The 17,498-nt window shown below is 34.3% G+C and overlaps 2 protein-coding genes across 2 annotated transcripts; both read right to left on the bottom strand.

Annotated features, from left to right (window-relative positions):
- Positions 1 to 8,383: 8,383 nt before the first annotated feature.
- Positions 8,384 to 9,340, bottom strand: LOC146935708 (uncharacterized). Its single transcript, XM_085750810.1, has one exon. The coding sequence runs from the start codon at positions 9,081 to 9,083 to the stop codon at positions 8,439 to 8,441; it is 645 nt and encodes a 214-aa protein (XP_085606936.1). The 5' UTR covers positions 9,084 to 9,340; the 3' UTR covers positions 8,384 to 8,438.
- A 5,218-nt stretch (positions 9,341 to 14,558) lies between these two features.
- Positions 14,559 to 15,367, bottom strand: LOC146935707 (uncharacterized). The gene has a single exon (XM_085749084.1). The coding sequence runs from the start codon at positions 15,365 to 15,367 to the stop codon at positions 14,723 to 14,725; it is 645 nt and encodes a 214-aa protein (XP_085605210.1). The 3' UTR covers positions 14,559 to 14,722.
- Positions 15,368 to 17,498: the final 2,131 nt, after the last annotated feature.

Genomic DNA, 17,498 nt, shown 5'->3' with positions numbered 1-17,498 from the left:
GGTGGAAAAGATAGTACCTTTTTGGGCACGAAGTCTCCTTCTTGAATTTCACGGGGACGAACCTTCTTATTGAAAGCTTGTTTCAAGCTCTTTTGATATAGTTGTACAAGGTCGTCTTGCTTTTTTAAATTCAATGAAACTTGGGTTTCAACATAACTCCTATTAACTGGACTTCGACCTCCACGGGAAGCACAAACTCCATGTTGTATACTGAGGGAAGAAGAGGGGTTGCCCCTGTTGAAATGTGTACTGAAGTGCAATACTCATGAAGTGTAGACGATAGCATCTCGGGCCAGTCTTTTTAAGCGACTGCCATCTTCTGGACAATCTTCTTGATTTTTGTTTGCAACTTCGACGGCTAAGATGCCCCAGTATGCGAGATATTTCATCAGGAGTCTCTTCATCCTCTTCTTCAGCTTCGGATATAAGGAATTCAAAGTTGGAAGAGAGTACAAGGTTAAAGTGTTCAACGGGTTTATTAATGCATGATTTATTGTTGATTTTGACAAGTAAATAAATGTTATAATTATGCAGACATTTGAAAATGATTATTATTTTTTGGTTTTTTGTATTACCATTTTTCCAGAAAAAGCACAAATTAAAAACAAAGTCGGGATCAGAACTACCTTTTCATTAATGATGGAAAATACATGAAGCAAAAAGCCCTACACAAGTTTACTTTCGTCTCGGGCAGAACGAAAGGATTTTTTTTTGAAAATCAGAAAACAACCAACAAACATAATATTTAAACAAACGAGCAGTGGAAGGGACGTTAATAGAGACTCAATTATAGTTAGTCACTCCATGTATCACACCAGTTATCATGATCCGGTAGTGGATTAGCTTTGCATATTCGGATTCAAGTCTTTGAAGGAAAAGGTATTGGCTTCAACTAAATCTTGAAATGCATTCTTCAAAGCGTAGCAATGCTCAACGTCGTGACCTGGTGCCCCTTGATGGAAGTCACATGAGAGATTGGCTCTAAACCGTGCTGGCAGTTTTTTCGACACCGGAGGAGGCGCATTGGTCTGGACCCAATTCTTTTCAAGCAATATCGGGAGCAATTCTGCATACTTCATGGGAATTAGATCAAATTTTGTTCTTGGAGCCTGTTGTCGAGGTTATTGTATGCGCAGCAGCTAACATTGTTGATGGGACCTTTGCTGGACTTGTGGATGATCCTTTGTAACCGTCATCAATGATACCAAGTCAGTTAACTTTTCTACCTCAGCCCGAAGTATTGTCACTTCTCCTCGAAGCTCGTGGACCTCTTGTTCAAGTCGATCCATTCTTTGTATATGCATGAGTGTTTGCATGTACAGGATGAATTTGAGTGAAGAAATCGGACCACTTTACTGATGGATTGACCTTTTGGAAAGAAACAACGATTTGTGAGACTCGAATTTGAAACCATGAATGCAAAATGATGCATGATGCTTATGCAAAAATGTACAATTTTTATTTTATCGAAGGATGATGGCGATTTTCGCAAGTGTACGAAATCGTGCAAGTAGTAAATTAAAAAGGTAAGACCAAGTGTCAAACTCGAGGATCGCGTTATACTATTGAATTGTATTTAGGACTTAATTGAACAAAAAGGTACGAGATTTGTTTTATCGCAATAATGAAAATTCAAACAAAGTAAATATGGTTCAAACTTATAAAGAGAAAAGTGTTGGGGATGAGTTTTACTGGATGACTATTTCATGTTAATAACCTAATTATCGCTATTGAATCGACTCATCTAGTTGCTATCGAATCCTCTATAAAATTCGTGCCCTAATTCCTTAGTGACAGACACGTTAATTCTAAAATAAACACCTAATTCCTTAGTGAGGTTTAAGATTAGAATTAAGCATGAACGAACAAGGATTCTCGAATGGTTCCAAGGGTTTGTATATATTCCTAGACTATAAAGGCAAGGATTTCTTATCTCAAGCGTTTATAAATTCCACTTCCGTATCACAATATAAACCGTAAATCAATTTAAAGGCGACCAAGCAATAAAAGCATTAAGAACAGAGATAAGAAAAGCAATTCAATGAATTTCAACGATAATTAAAATTAGGTCATAACAATCATGTTCATCTAGGGTTACTCATCCCCAACAATGGAGGGTTTAGTTACACATAGCAATTAAACAAGAGAAAGGGATAAAAGAAAAACTACAAGAACAATTCATGAATGATTCTTGATATTGGTAATCTCTTAAACTTGATACGTCTTGTTTCCTTTGTCCATGCGTTGAATTTGAAGCTTTGCCCTCTTCCCCTAGTCTCGTAATGCGTGCGGCTACACTTGGTTCCAAAACGTGATGCACCGAACGTGAATGAATTGTTCCAAAGTGAAGCTTCCTTTTATATAGGTTCATGTAACCTAGTTTCTTTCTTTCTCCCCAAGCATCACGTTTTTTTTTTCTTTCTTTTCTTGGATCAAAAAGCCCATATAAATTCTTAAATTCATTGCTTCTTTCCACCTCCTGTTTTGCTCTCTTTGATCATATTTTCTCTTGAGTTTATTTCTTTCCTTGTGCCACATGTCCCTAAAATCGTGTTACAAAATTGCCATCGTGACACGTTTTAGCCAATGTCGAATGCATATTCCTTGAAAGCTCCAAATCGTGACACGTTTTTCAGTAATCATGACACGATGCCCTTTTTCAGTTTCTTCAGTTTTTTCTTGCTGCTTAATCTTGCTTGTGAACTCCAAAATGTGATAAAAATGACACTAAAAATAGCGAATAATTGACTGTCATCACAAAAAACTTGATAGACTTTTAGCAAGTGTACTAAAACTATCGAAGTAATAAAATTTATAAGTTCGTATCCACAGAGACTGTGTTAATCTCAATTTAGCAATAAGGTTAATATCTAGGATGTGTAAATTATTTTAGTTCCCGAGGCAGTAGTTTTTATTGCATATAAAATTAAATAAACAGAAAATAAAGATAGTTTCGGAAAAGATAAGGAGAGAGAGATGAGATCAGGTCTTTCGAATCATCTATGTTCCCCTAATTGGTATACTGCACCTATTCTTATGAATAATTTTCTAGTCTCACGATAGTTAACAAAATAGTCTTAATCAATCCCTTGAGTTAGGACCCTCTTCTCGAACTACAGCCCCTAATTCCTTAGGTGGTCTAATAATCCTTGAAGGTTTAAGCACGTTAACCTAATATCACTAACAAACGATTATCTATTCCTAGACTAACCATCTTTATTAGAACAATTCAATTTAGGTCTAAGTCGAAAGCTAGGGTCAGTAGTCATTCGTTCACACCAAATCATATTTATATTTGATCAGGATATAAAAAGCATTAAGAACAATTGAATTGAATAAAGACTAGATTATCATTCACAATAAATAGAGTTTCACAGTAACATGATTCAATTAGGGTTACAAAGAATCATCTCAGACCTAATCTGGAGAATTAGTTAGACACAATAAAAAGAATTAAGAAATATAAATAAAAGAGAAATTACAATGGTTTGATATTGGTAATCTCTTAAACTTGATATGTCTTGTTTCCTTTGTCCATGCGTTGAATTTGAAGTTTTGCCCTCTTCTCCTAGTCTCGTAATGTGTGCGGCTACACTTGGTTCCAAAACGTGATGCACCAAACGTGAATGAATTGATCCAAAGCACATATAAATTCTCCCCAAGCATCACATTTTTTTTTCTTTCTTTTCTTGGATCAAAAAGCCCATATAAATTCTTAAATCCATTGCTTCTTGACACCTCCTGTTTTGCTCTCTTTGATCATATTTTCTCTTGAGTTTATTTCTTTCCTTGTGCCACATGTCCCTAAAATCGTGTTACGAAATTGCCATCGTGACACGTTTTAGCCAATGTCGAATGCATATTCCTTGAAAGCTCCAAATCGTGACACGTTTTTCAGTAATCGTGACACGATGCCCTTTTTCAGTTTCTTCAGTTTTTTCTTGCTTTTCTTGCTGCTTAATCTTGCTTGTGAACTCCAAAATGTGATAAAAATGACACTAAAAATAGCAAATAATTGACTGTTATCACAGCCCCAAACTTGAACCATTCCTTGTCCTCAAGGAATCTACTTGCAATATTGACAATCGACAATAAAATAACAATTACCTGATCAAGCGATAGTACCCAAAAGTTCAACACCTTACTAGCTAAAGATGAGCTAGTTTGACTTGTACGCATCCACCAATTCACAACTCCACGCAAAAATACGAAAGGGTTCACACACAGTCGACATGCAATCTACATATTACCATACGCTTGAAAAGTTTCTAAACGTCAATCAAAATCAATGTCAATGCACACTTTGAGGTCTTTAAGGGTTATAACGGGGCTTAGGTGAAGGTGGGATAATATTTGGATAAGTAGGCTACACAAAATTTGAGTTAGGCATTCCTACGGAAGTTAAGCACAAAATTCAATCCATCATTCATTCATCTTATGGAACAACAATTCTTGCAAAGGTACTAGAGAACACTTGTAACTATTGGGACAATCGAGTTTAAAGTTACTCGCATTTTCAATGTTTTGTCCCTTTTTCATTCTATTCTATTCTTTTCTTCCTTTTTTTTTTGATACACCATTTTTGTGTGTATTTTTCATGATAATGTTCTTTGTTCTCTAGGCCCAAACTTAGTTGGTTGCAAATTCCAATAGCAACCTCAAACTTAATTATTTAGCAACATTCTACAATGCCTAACTCAGAAAAAACAATATGGGACAAATCCTAAAAGTCTCTAAGTTTGTAATGTAGTTTGTCACCGAACAAAAAGTTCTAATCCTACCGACTCAAATTGGTTAAGAAAAGGATAGAATATAACAATTAAAATCAGGGTAGGCTTCAAAAGGCTCACAGGACCAAGCACTTTTGCCTCAGTGTGCTAATGACAAAGATCAATCAACAATAGAGAAAAATCGCAAGTTCTAGAAATGTAAATGCATGAAACACTCTATATAAGTAAATTGGAAAACAAAATTTGGCAATGAACCTTATGGCTGAGATTTCTGGGAGTTGTGACTACCTATCTTTACTGCCGTACACTTCGCCTTTGAAAACCAAGTCACTCCTCCTTTTGAACTTTTGAAATACCACTTGAACAAACATTTGTTATCAAACTGTAAAAAGTCAACTAAACAAGCAAATTCATCAATAATAAACAAGTGCAGGAATAATTACAAAAACGGGGGGTACAAGAGTTAAACCAAAATGAAAATTAAAGACAAATTGTTTGAGTCAACAAAATAAAATACTGAAAATAAAGACATAATAAAAAGGATGGGTTGCCTCCCACCAAGCGCTTTCTTTTACGTCATTGAGCTTGACGCTTCAACCACTGTTAGGGTGGCAAATATGTCAGAAAGAACACATCATCCTTCTTCTTCCTCTTGTTTGGTAGGAATTCCATGAATTTGTAACAAAGAAGTAGATGCTCCCATGCGCTCACAGTTAAACCTTTGGAATTTAAGCTCTCTCACCTTAGAGAAGGACATGCATCCATTTGCACACGAGTGATTTCCTTAACCCCTGTTGGTTCAGACTTTGAGAAAATATCTACACTCCTCACTGTTTGTGCTTTCTCAACAAGATCACCACACTGAACATCAAACTTCTCAAATGAAACTTGATTTGACACCAAGAAATCATCTAAAATATTTTGCAGTTGAGTATTGTAATTGATGTTGATCACCTCTTTCTTCCCTTCACAATCACTACCTGGTTGATTCGCCTCATAATGACCACAACTCGAGCTTTTGTTATCCAAAATTCTGATCTTAAAAGATAGCATATATTTTTCATACTGCAACTTAGCAATCTCTTCTGTGTTATAGAGGAGTAACTTGTCTATCATAGCTGCAAAACTTGGATAAACTCTTCAGTAGCAAAGCACAAAGAAATAGAAGTGAAGAGCATAAATAATATTTTTTATATATATAAACAAAAAATATAAATGACAGAAATCCTAAATAATAACGAACTCAAAATATAAATGACAGAAATCCTAATTAAAAAACAAAATTGCCAAATTGAAATGACTCAACAGTCCCCGGCAACGGCGCCAAAAACTTGATAGATATTTTAGCAAGTGTACTAAAAATATATCGAAGTAATAAAATAAAGTTCGTATCCACGAGGACTGTGTTAATCTCAATTCAGCAATAAGGTTAATATCTAGGATGTGTAAATTTTATAAGTGCCTGAGGCAGTAGGTTTGTGTGCATAAATTTAAATAAACAGAAAATAAAATAGTTTTGGAAAAGATAAGGAGAGAGATGAAATCAGGTCTTTCGAATTATCTATGTTCCCCTAATTGGTATACTGCACCTATACTTATTAATGATTTTCTAGTTCCACGATAGTTAACAAAATAGTCCTAATCAATCCCTTGAGTTAGGACCCTCTTCTCAAACTACAACCTCTAATTCCTTAGGTGGTCTAATAATCTTTGAAGGTTTAAAGTACGTTAACCTATTATCACTAATGAACGATTATCCATTCCTAGATTAACCATGTTTATTAGAACAATTCAATTAGGTATAAGTAGAAAGTTATGGTCAGTAGTCATTCATTCTCACTAAATCATGTTTATATTTGACCAGGATATAAAAAGCATTAAGATCAATTGAATTGAATAAAAACTAGATTATCATTCATAATAAATAGAGTTTCACAGCAACATGGTTCAATTAGGGTTACAAGGATTCATCTCAGACCTAATCTCTAGAAATTAGTTAGACATAATTAAAGGAATAAGCAACATAGTAAAGAAAATAAACCGATAGAGTTTCATCGTTGCCGACATAGCTCCTCAATCTCCTTTCAAATAGTGTTGTTGTTTTGTCTTTTTCTTGTGCCGTCACTGTGCTTCCATGGATTTTCCGTGATGTGTGAAGCTTTTCTTCTCCCTTCCAAAAACGTGATGCTCTTTGCCGTAACGTGATGTCACAAGCGTGAATACTTGCAGCTCTCTTGTTGCTCCTTTATATAGGTTCATCTAACCTAGCTTCCTTGCCAATTAATCACGTTTTTCTCCTCTAGGACCAACATAGCCCATTAATTAATATTACTTCTTGACACCTCCTGTTTTGCTCTTTTTGATCATATTTTCTCTTGCCACATGTTCCTAAAATCGTGTCACGAAATTGCCATCGTGACACGTTTTAACCAATGTCGAATGAACCTCATCCTATGTTCCAAATCGTGACACGTTTTTCAGTAATCGTGACACGATGCCCTCTTTTCAGTTTCTTCAGTTTTTTCTTGCTTTTCTTGTTTTTCTTGCTGCTTAAACTTGCTTGTGAACTCAAAAATATCATAAAAAGACTCTAAAAATAGTGAATGACTGACTGTCATCACACAAACCTAAATTTGGATAAGTAGGCTACACAAAATTTGAGTTAGGCATTCCTACGGAGGTTAAGCACAAAATTCAATCCAACATTCATTCACCTTATAGAAAAACAATTACAAAGGTACTAGAGAATATATATATAACAGTTGGGACAATCGAGTTTGAAGTTACTTGGATTTTCAATGTTTTGTCCCTTTTTCATCATTCATTTTCATTCATTTTTTTTGATACACCATTTTTTTGTGTGTATTTTTCATGATAAAGTTCATTCTTTGTTCTCTTATTCTCTAGTACCCCCACCCCAAACTTAGTTGGTTAAACATTCCAATAGCAACCCCAAACTTAATCTTTAGCAACATTCTACAATGCCTAACTCAGAAAAACAATAAGGGACAAGTCCTAAAAGTCTCTAAGCTTGTAATGTAGTTTGTCACCGAACAAAAAGTTCTAATCCTACCGGCTCAAAGTGGCTAAGAAAAGGATAAAATATAACAATTATAATCAGGGTAGGCTTCAAAAGGCTCACAGGACCAAACACTTTTGCCTCAGTGTGCTAATGACAAAGATCAATCAACAGTAGAGAAAAATCGCAAGTTCTAGAAATGTAAATGCATGGAACACTCTATATAAGTAAATTGAAAAAGAAAATTTGGCCATGAATCCTTACAGTTTAGATATATAGAAGTTGTGACTACCTATCTTTAACTGCCGTACACTTCGCCTTTGAAATCAAGTCACTCCTCCTTTTGAACTTTTGGAATACGACTTGAACAAACATTTGTTACTAAACTGTAAAAAGTCAAGAAACAAGAAAATTCATTAATAATAAACAAGCAAACAATTAAAGTTACTGAAAAAGGGAATCAAACTGACACGACTGACATCTGACAAAGACAAGTTATTGAAAAAATAAGAACTGATGTGGACTCTGATTTTTCTTTTTTTTTGTCCATCTTTTCACTTTTTTTATTGCTTTTTTTTCTTTACTAAATAAAAATAGCTGCAAAATAAAAAACATTAAAAAAAAAAGGATGGGTTGCCTCCCACCAAACGCTTTCTTTTACGTCATTGAGCTTGACGCTCCAACCACTGTTAGGGTGGCAAAAATGACAGAAAAAATATAGCATCCTTCTTCTTCCTCTTGTTTGGTAGGAATTCTATGAACTTATCACAAAGAAGTAGATGTTCCCATGCACCCACCAATAGGCTTCTTGACATCGTGACCTCCCACCATACAGAAGAATGAGTCTTTTCTTGCAAATGAATGTTTTCTTTCATCCTCATTGATTGAGTCTCCATTTTACGGTACAAATCGACACGCATCACCCGTGTCTTTTCTTCTATGTTACTACTTTTATTTTTCAAATGTTCAGCTTGCACTAAGAGGGCATGTCGCTTCATCTCAATCTCAACCGATTTCTTTTCACACTCATCTGCTTTCTCAACAAGATTACCACACCGAACATCAAACTTCTCAAATGAAACTTGATTTGACACCAAGAAATCATCTAAAATATTTTGAAGTTTAGTATTGTAATCGATGTTGATCACCTCTTTCTTCCCTTCACAATTACTACCTGGTTGATTTGCCTCATAACGACCACATCTCTCATTTAATAGCGAGATTATACTGTCCAAATATTTTATCTTCAAAGATAGCAAATATTTTTCATACTGCAACGTAACAATCTCTTCAGTGTCATAGAGGCGTAATCTGTCTGCTAACCTGTCTATCATAGCTGCACAACTTGGATAAACTTTTTAGTAGCACAGTAAAATGAGAAGAAAACGAAGAGCATAAATCAAAATTAATTTTTTTTTCCAGTTTTTTTATATACAAAAATATAAATGACAGAAATCCTAAATAATAAAGAAATTACCAAGTTGAAATGATTCAACAGTCCCCGGCAACGGCGCCAAAAACTTGATAGATCTTTTAGCAAGTGTACTAAAAATATATCGAAGTAATAAAATTTATAAGTTCGTATCCACAGGGACTGTTTCAATTTCTACTCGCCAAAAGCGTTAAAATAAAGGATTTAACAAATAGCGGGTATGTAAAGCATATATTTTATTGAGTTCAACAAATAAAAATAAAAATAAATGGTTTTGGAAAATATAGGCATAAAAAGTGATCAGGTCTTTCGAATGAATTAATTATCGTTGTTTGGTAAATTGCACCTAGTCTCTACAATTATTCTCCTAGACTCACGACAAATTAACAAAATAGTTTTGATCAATCCCTTGACTGAGAACACACTTCTAAAGCTACAACACCCTAATCCCTTAGGTGAGTTCGTAACCGTTGAAGGCTTTATGAACGTTAAATTTTATGTCATAACCTAACAATCATCTATCTCTAGACTGACCCGTTAGATTAACCAGAATTATTAGATCCAATTCAATAGCTAGGGTCAGTAGTCAATTGATATTTGAATTCAGTTTATATGTGATCAGTATACAAAAAGCATTAAGAGCAAACAATTCTGAATAAAACTAGGATTATAATTGTATTGAAAAGAGTTCATACAATCACATGGTTCAAACAGCTCCAATTAAAATCATCTCAGACCTAATCAAAGAAATTAGCTAGACATAGCAAATGAATCAATCAACAACAGTAAATTGGCTCAAAATGCAAATTGGCTCAAAAGGCTCACATGACCAATCACTTTCGCCTCAATGTGTATATGACAAAAATCAATCAACAGTAAAGAAACAATGCAAGTTCTAGAAATGCAGTTGCATGGAACACTCTATATAAGTAAATTGAAAAATAAAATTTGGCGATGAACCTTACAGTATTAGATTTATGGGAGTTGTGACTACCTATCACATATGTCGTACACTTCACCTTTGAAATTCAAGTCACTACCTCCATATGAACTTTGATGTTACCATTGGTGAAACAAACAGTTATCAAACTGGAAAATTTCAAGAAACAAGAAAATTCATTAATAATAAACATGCAAACAATTAAAGAGAATCAAACTGAGAACTGACACAACTGACATCTGACAAAGACAAGTTATTGAAAAAAAATAAGAACTGATGTGGACTCTGATTTTTTTTTGTCCATCTTTTCACTTTGTTTTGTTTTGTTTGCTTTTTTTTTTCTTTCATTTTTTTTTTCATTTTTTCTTTACTAAATAAAAATACCTACAAAATAAAAAACATTAAAAAAAGGATGGGTGGCCTCCCACCAAGCGCTTTCTTTTACGTCATTGAGCTTGACGCTTCAACCACTGTTAGGGTGGCAAAAATGATAGAAAGAATATATCACCCTTCTTCTTCCTCTTGTTTGGCAGGAATTCCATGAACTTTGCATAAAGAATCAGATACTCCCATGCGCTCTCTGTTACTCCTTTGGAATTTAAGCTCTCCCACCTTAGAGAAGGATATGTATTCATTTGCACATGAGTGAGTTCTTCAAACCCCATTTGTTGAGACTTCAGGTAGGGACCAACACTTATCACTTTTAGATTGTAGTCCACCACAGTATCCTGACACTCAGTCTCCATCTCAACCAACTTTTGTTGAGACTCATATGCTTTCTCAACAAGATTACCACACTGAACTTCAAATTTATCAAATGGAACTTTATTTGACATCAAGAAATCATCTAATATATTTTGAAGTTGAGTACTGTAATTGATGTTGATCGCCTCTTTCTTCCCTTCAAAATCACTAACCTGATGACTTGCCTCAAAAGGCTCACAGGACCAAGCACTTTTGCCTCAGTGTGCTAATGACAAAGATCAATCAACAATAGAGAAAAATCGCAAGTTCTAGAAATGTAAATGCATGGAACACTCTATATAAGTAAATTGGAAAACAAAATTTGGCAATGAACCTTATGGCTGAGATTTCTGGGAGTTGTGACTACCTATCTTTACTGCCGTACACTTCGCCTTTGAAAACCAAGTCACTCCTCCTTTTGAACTTTTGAAATACCACTTGAACAAACATTTGTTATCAAACTGTAAAAAGTCAACTAAACAAGCAAATTCATCAATAATAAACAAGTGCAGGAATAATTACAAAAACGGGGGGTACAAGAGTTAAACCAAAATGAAAATTAAAGACAAATTGTTTGAGTCAACAAAATAAAATACTGAAAATAAAGACATAATAAAAAGGATGGGTTGCCTCCCACCAAGCACTTTCTTTTACGTCATTGAGCTTGACGCTTCAACCACTGTTAGGGTGGCAAATATGTCAGAAAGAACACATCATCCTTCTTCTTCCTCTTGTTTGGTAGGAATTCCATGAATTTGTAACAAAGAAGTAGATGCTCCCATGCGCTCACAGTTAAACCTTTGGAATTTAAGCTCTCTCACCTTAGAGAAGGACATGCATCCATTTGCACACGAGTGATTTCCTTAACCCCTGTTGGTTCAGACTTTGAGAAAATATCTACACTCCTCACTTTTGGATTTTCTTCCAACACAACCTCGTGACACTCAGTCTCCATCTTAACAAACTTCCTTTGAGACTCATGTGCTTTCTCAACAAGATCACCACACTGAACATCAAACTTCTCAAATGAAACTTGATTTGACACCAAGAAATCATCTAAAATATTTTGCAGTTGAGTATTGTAATTGATGTTGATCACCTCTTTCTTCCCTTCACAATCACTACCTGGTTGATTCGCCTCATAATGACCACAACTCGAGCTTTTGTTGTCCAAAATTCTGATCTTAAAAGATAGCATATATTTTTCATACTGCAACTTAGCAATCTCTTCTGTGTTATAGAGGAGTAACTTGTCTATCATAGCTGCAAAACTTGGATAAACTCTTCAGTAGCAAAGCACAAAGAAATAGAAGTGAAGAGCATAAATAATATTTTTTATATATATAAACAAAAAATATAAATGACAGAAATCCTAAATAATAACGAACTCAAAATATAAATGACAGAAATCCTAATTAAAAAACAAAATTGCCAAATTGAAATGACTCAACAGTCCCCGGCAACGGCGCCAAAAACTTGATAGATATTTTAGCAAGTGTACTAAAAATATATCGAAGTAATAAAATAAAGTTCGTATCCACGAGGACTGTGTTAATCTCAATTCAGCAATAAGGTTAATATCTAGGATGTGTAAATTTTATAATTGCCTGAGGCAGTAGGTTTGTGTGCATAAATTTAAATAAACAGAAAATAAAATAGTTTTGGAAAAGATAAGGAGAGAGATGAAATCAGGTCTTTCGAATTATCTATGTTCCCCTAATTGGTATACTGCACCTATACTTATTAATGATTTTCTAGTTCCACGATAGTTAACAAAATAGTCCTAATCAATCCCTTGAGTTAGGACCCTCTTCTCAAACTACAACCTCTAATTCCTTAGGTGGTCTAATAATCTTTGAAGGTTTAAAGTATGTTAACCTATTATCACTAATGAACGATTATCCATTCCTAGATTAACCATGTTTATTAGAACAATTCAATTAGGTATAAGTAGAAAGTTATGGTCAGTAGTCATTCATTCTCACTAAATCATGTTTATATTTGACCAGGATATAAAAAGCATTAAGATCAATTGAATTGAATAAAAACTAGATTATCATTCATAATAAATAGAGTTTCACAGCAACATGGTTCAATTAGGGTTACAAGGATTCATCTCAGACCTAATCTCTAGAAATTAGTTAGACATAATTAAAGGAATAAGCAACATAGTAAAGAAAATAAACCGATAGAGTTTCATCGTTGCCGACATAGCTCCTCAATCTCCTTTCAAATAGTGTTGTTGTTTTGTCTTTTTCTTGTGCCGTCACTGTGCTTCCATGGATTTTCCGTGATGTGTGAAGCTTTTCTTCTCCCTTCCAAAAACGTGATGCTCTTTGCCGTAACGTGATGTCACAAGCGTGAATACTTGCAGCTCTCTTGTTGCTCCTTTATATAGGTTCATCTAACCTAGCTTCCTTGCCAATTAATCACGTTTTTCTCCTCTAGGACCAACATAGCCCATTAATTAATATTACTTCTTGACACCTCCTGTTTTGCTCTTTTTGATCATATTTTCTCTTGCCACATGTTCCTAAAATCGTGTCACAAAATTGCCATCGTGACACGTTTTAACCAATGTCGAATGAACCTCATCCTATGTTCCAAATCGTGACACGTTTTTCAGTAATCGTGACACGATGCCCTCTTTTCAGTTTCTTCAGTTTTTTCTTGCTTTTCTTGTTTTTCTTGCTGCTTAAACTTGCTTGTGAACTCAAAAATATCATAAAAAGACTCTAAAAATAGTGAATGACTGACTGTCATCACACAAACCTAAATTTGGATAAGTAGGCTACACAAAATTTGAGTTAGGCATTCCTACGGAGGTTAAGCACAAAATTCAATCCAACATTCATTCACCTTATAGAAAAACAATTACAAAGGTACTAGAGAATATATATATAACAGTTGGGACAATCGAGTTTGAAGTTACTTGGATTTTCAATGTTTTGTCCCTTTTTCATCATTCATTTTCATTCATTTTTTTTGATACACCATTTTTTTGTGTGTATTTTTCATGATAAAGTTCATTCTTTGTTCTCTTATTCTCTAGTACTCCCACCCCAAACTTAGTTGGTTGCAAATTCCAATAGCAACCCCAAACTTAATCTTTAGCAACATTCTACAATGCCTAACTCAGAAAAACAATAAGGGACAAGTCCTAAAAGTCTCTAAGCTTGTAATGTAGTTTGTCACCGAACAAAAAGTTCTAATCCTACCGGCTCAAAGTGGATAAGAAAAGGATAAAATATAACAATTATAATCAGGGTAGGCTTCAAAAGGCTCACAGGACCAAACACTTTTGCCTCAGTGTGCTAATGACAAAGATCGATCAACAGTAGAGAAAAATCGCAAGTTCTAGAAATGTAAATGCATGGAACACTCTATATAAGTAAATTGAAAAAGAAAATTTGGCCATGAATCCTTACAGTTTAGATATCTAGAAGTTGTGACTACCTATCTTTAACTGCCGTACATTTCGCCTTTGAAATCAAGTCACTCCTCCTTTTGAACTTTTGGAATACGACTTGAACAAACATTTGTTACTAAACTGTAAAAAGTCAAGAAACAAGAAAATTCATTAATAATAAACAAGCAAACAATTAAAGTTACTGAAAAAGGGAATCAAACTGACACGACTGACATCTGACAAAGACAAGTTATTGAAAAAATAAGAACTGATGTGGACTCTGATTTTTCTTTTTTTTTTTGTCCATCTTTTCACTTTTTTTATTGCTTTTTTTTCTTTACTAAATAAAAATAGCTGCAAAATAAAAAAAACATTAAAAAAAAAAGGATGGGTTGCCTCCCACCAAGCGCTTTCTTTTACGTCATTGAGCTTGACGCTCCAACCACTGTTAGGGTGGCAAAAATGACAGAAAAAATATAGCATCCTTCTTATTCCTCTTGTTTGGTAGGAATTCTATGAACTTATCACAAAGAAGTAGATGTTCCCATGCACCCACCAATAGGCTTCTTGACATCGTGACCTCCCACCATACAGAAGAATGAGTCTTTTCTTGCAAATGAATGTTTTCTTTCATCCTCATTGATTGAGTCTCCATTTTACGGTACAAATCGACACGCATCACCCGTGTCTTTTCTTCTATGTTACTACTTTTATTTTTCAAATGTTCAGCTTGCACTAAGAGGGCATGTCGCTTCATCTCAATCTCAACCGATTTCTTTTCACACTCATCTGCTTTCTCAACAAGATTACCACACCGAACATCAAACTTCTCAAATGAAACTTGATCTGACACCAAGAAATCATCTAAAATATTTTGAAGTTTAGTATTGTAATCGATGTTGATCACCTCTTTCTTCCCTTCACAATTACTACCTGGTTGATTTGCCTCATAACGACCACATCTCTCATTTAATAGCGAGATTATACTGTCCAAATATTTTATCTTCAAAGATAGCAAATATTTTTCATACTGCAACGTAACAATCTCTTCAGTGTCATAAAGGCGTAATCTGTCTGCTAACCTGTCTATCATAGCTGCACAACTTGGATAAACTTTTTAGTAGCACAGTAAAATGAGAAGAAAACGAAGAGCATAAATCAAAATTAATTTGTTTTCCAGTTTTTTTATATACAAAAATATAAATGACAGAAATCCTAAATAATAAAGAAATTACCAAGTTGAAATGATTCAACAGTCCCCGGCAACGGCGCCAAAAACTTGATAGATCTTTTAGCAAGTGTACTAAAAATATATCGAAGTAATAAAATTTATAAGTTCGTATCCACAGGGACTGTTTCAATTTCTACTCGCCAAAAGCGTTAAAATAAAGGATTTAACAAATAGCGGGTATGTAAAGCATATATTTTATTGAGTTCAACAAATAAAAATAAAAATAAATGGTTTTGGAAAATATAGGCATAAAAAGTGATCAGGTCTTTCGAATGAATTAATTATCGTTGTTTGGTAAATTGCACCTAGTCTCTACAATTATTCTCCTAGACTCACGACAAATTAACAAAATAGTTTTGATCAATCCCTTGACTGAGAACACACTTCTAAAGCTACAACACCCTAATCCCTTAGGTGAGTTCGTAACCGTTGAAGGCTTTATGAACGTTAAATTTTATGTCATAACCTAACAATCATCTATCTCTAGACTGACCCGTTAGATTAACCAGAATTATTAGATCCAATTCAATAGCTAGGGTCAGTAGTCAATTGATATTTGAATTCAGTTTATATGTGATCAGTATACAAAAAGCATTAAGAGCAAACAATTCTGAATAAAACTAGGATTATAATTGTATTGAAAAGAGTTCATACAATCACATGGTTCAAACAGCTCCAATTAAAATCATCTCAGACCTAATCAAAGAAATTAGCTAGACATAGCAAATGAATCAATCAACAACAGTAAATTGGCTCAAAATGCAAATTGGCTCAAAAGGCTCACATGACCAATCACTTTCGCCTCAATGTGTATATGACAAAAATCAATCAACAGTAAAGAAACAATGCAAGTTCTAGAAATGCAGTTGCATGGAACACTCTATATAAGTAAATTGAAAAATAAAATTTGGCGATGAACCTTACAGTATTAGATTTATGGGAGTTGTGACTACCTATCACATATGTCGTACACTTCACCTTTGAAATTCAAGTCACTACCTCCATATGAACTTTGATGTTATCATTGGTGAAACAAACAGTTATCAAACTGGAAAATTTCAAGAAACAAGAAAATTCATTAATAATAAACATGCAAACAATTAAAGAGAATCAAACTGAGAACTGACACAACTGACATCTGACAAAGACAAGTTATTGAAAAAAAATAAGAACTGATGTGGACTCTGATTTTTTTTTGTCCATCTTTTCACTTTGTTTTGTTTTGTTTGCTTTTTTTTTTTCTTTCATTTTTTTTTTCATTTTTTCTTTACTAAATAAAAATACCTACAAAATAAAAAACATTAAAAAAAGGATGGGTGGCCTCCCACCAAGCGCTTTCTTTTACGTCATTGAGCTTGACGCTTCAACCACTGTTAGGGTGGCAAAAATGATAGAAAGAATATATCACCCTTCTTCTTCCTCTTGTTTGGCAGGAATTCCATGAACTTTGCATAAAGAATCAGATACTCCCATGCGCTCTCTGTTACTCCTTTGGAATTTAAGCTCTCCCACCTTAGAGAAGGATATGTATTCATTTGCACATGAGTGAGTTCTTCAAACCCCATTTGTTGAGACTTCAGGTAGGGACCAACACTTATCACTTTTAGATTGTAGTCCACCACAGTATCCTGACACTCAGTCTCCATCTCAACCAACTTTTGTTGAGACTCATATGCTTTCTCAACAAGATTACCACACTGAACTTCAAATTTATCAAATGGAACTTTATTTGACATCAAGAAATCATCTAATATATTTTGAAGTTGAGTACTGTAATTGATGTTGATCGCCTCTTTCTTCCCTTCAAAATCACTAACCTGATGACTTGCCTTGTAAAGATCACATCTCTCATTTAATCTCGAGATTTTATCGTCGCAATGTTTCATCTTCACAGATAGCAAATACTTTTCATACTGCAACGTAACAATCTCTTCTGTGTCATAAAGGCGTAACCTGTCTATCATAGCTGCAAAACTTGAATAAATTTTTTAGC

Source organism: Medicago sativa, chromosome 3 (assembly GCF_051527215.1).
Source record: "Medicago sativa cultivar Bolivia chromosome 3, Bolivia_mono, whole genome shotgun sequence".
Taxonomy (NCBI): Eukaryota; Viridiplantae; Streptophyta; class Magnoliopsida; order Fabales; family Fabaceae; genus Medicago; species Medicago sativa.
Note: the sequence above shows the minus strand (reverse complement) of the source record. Positions and strands in the feature narration are given on the sequence as shown.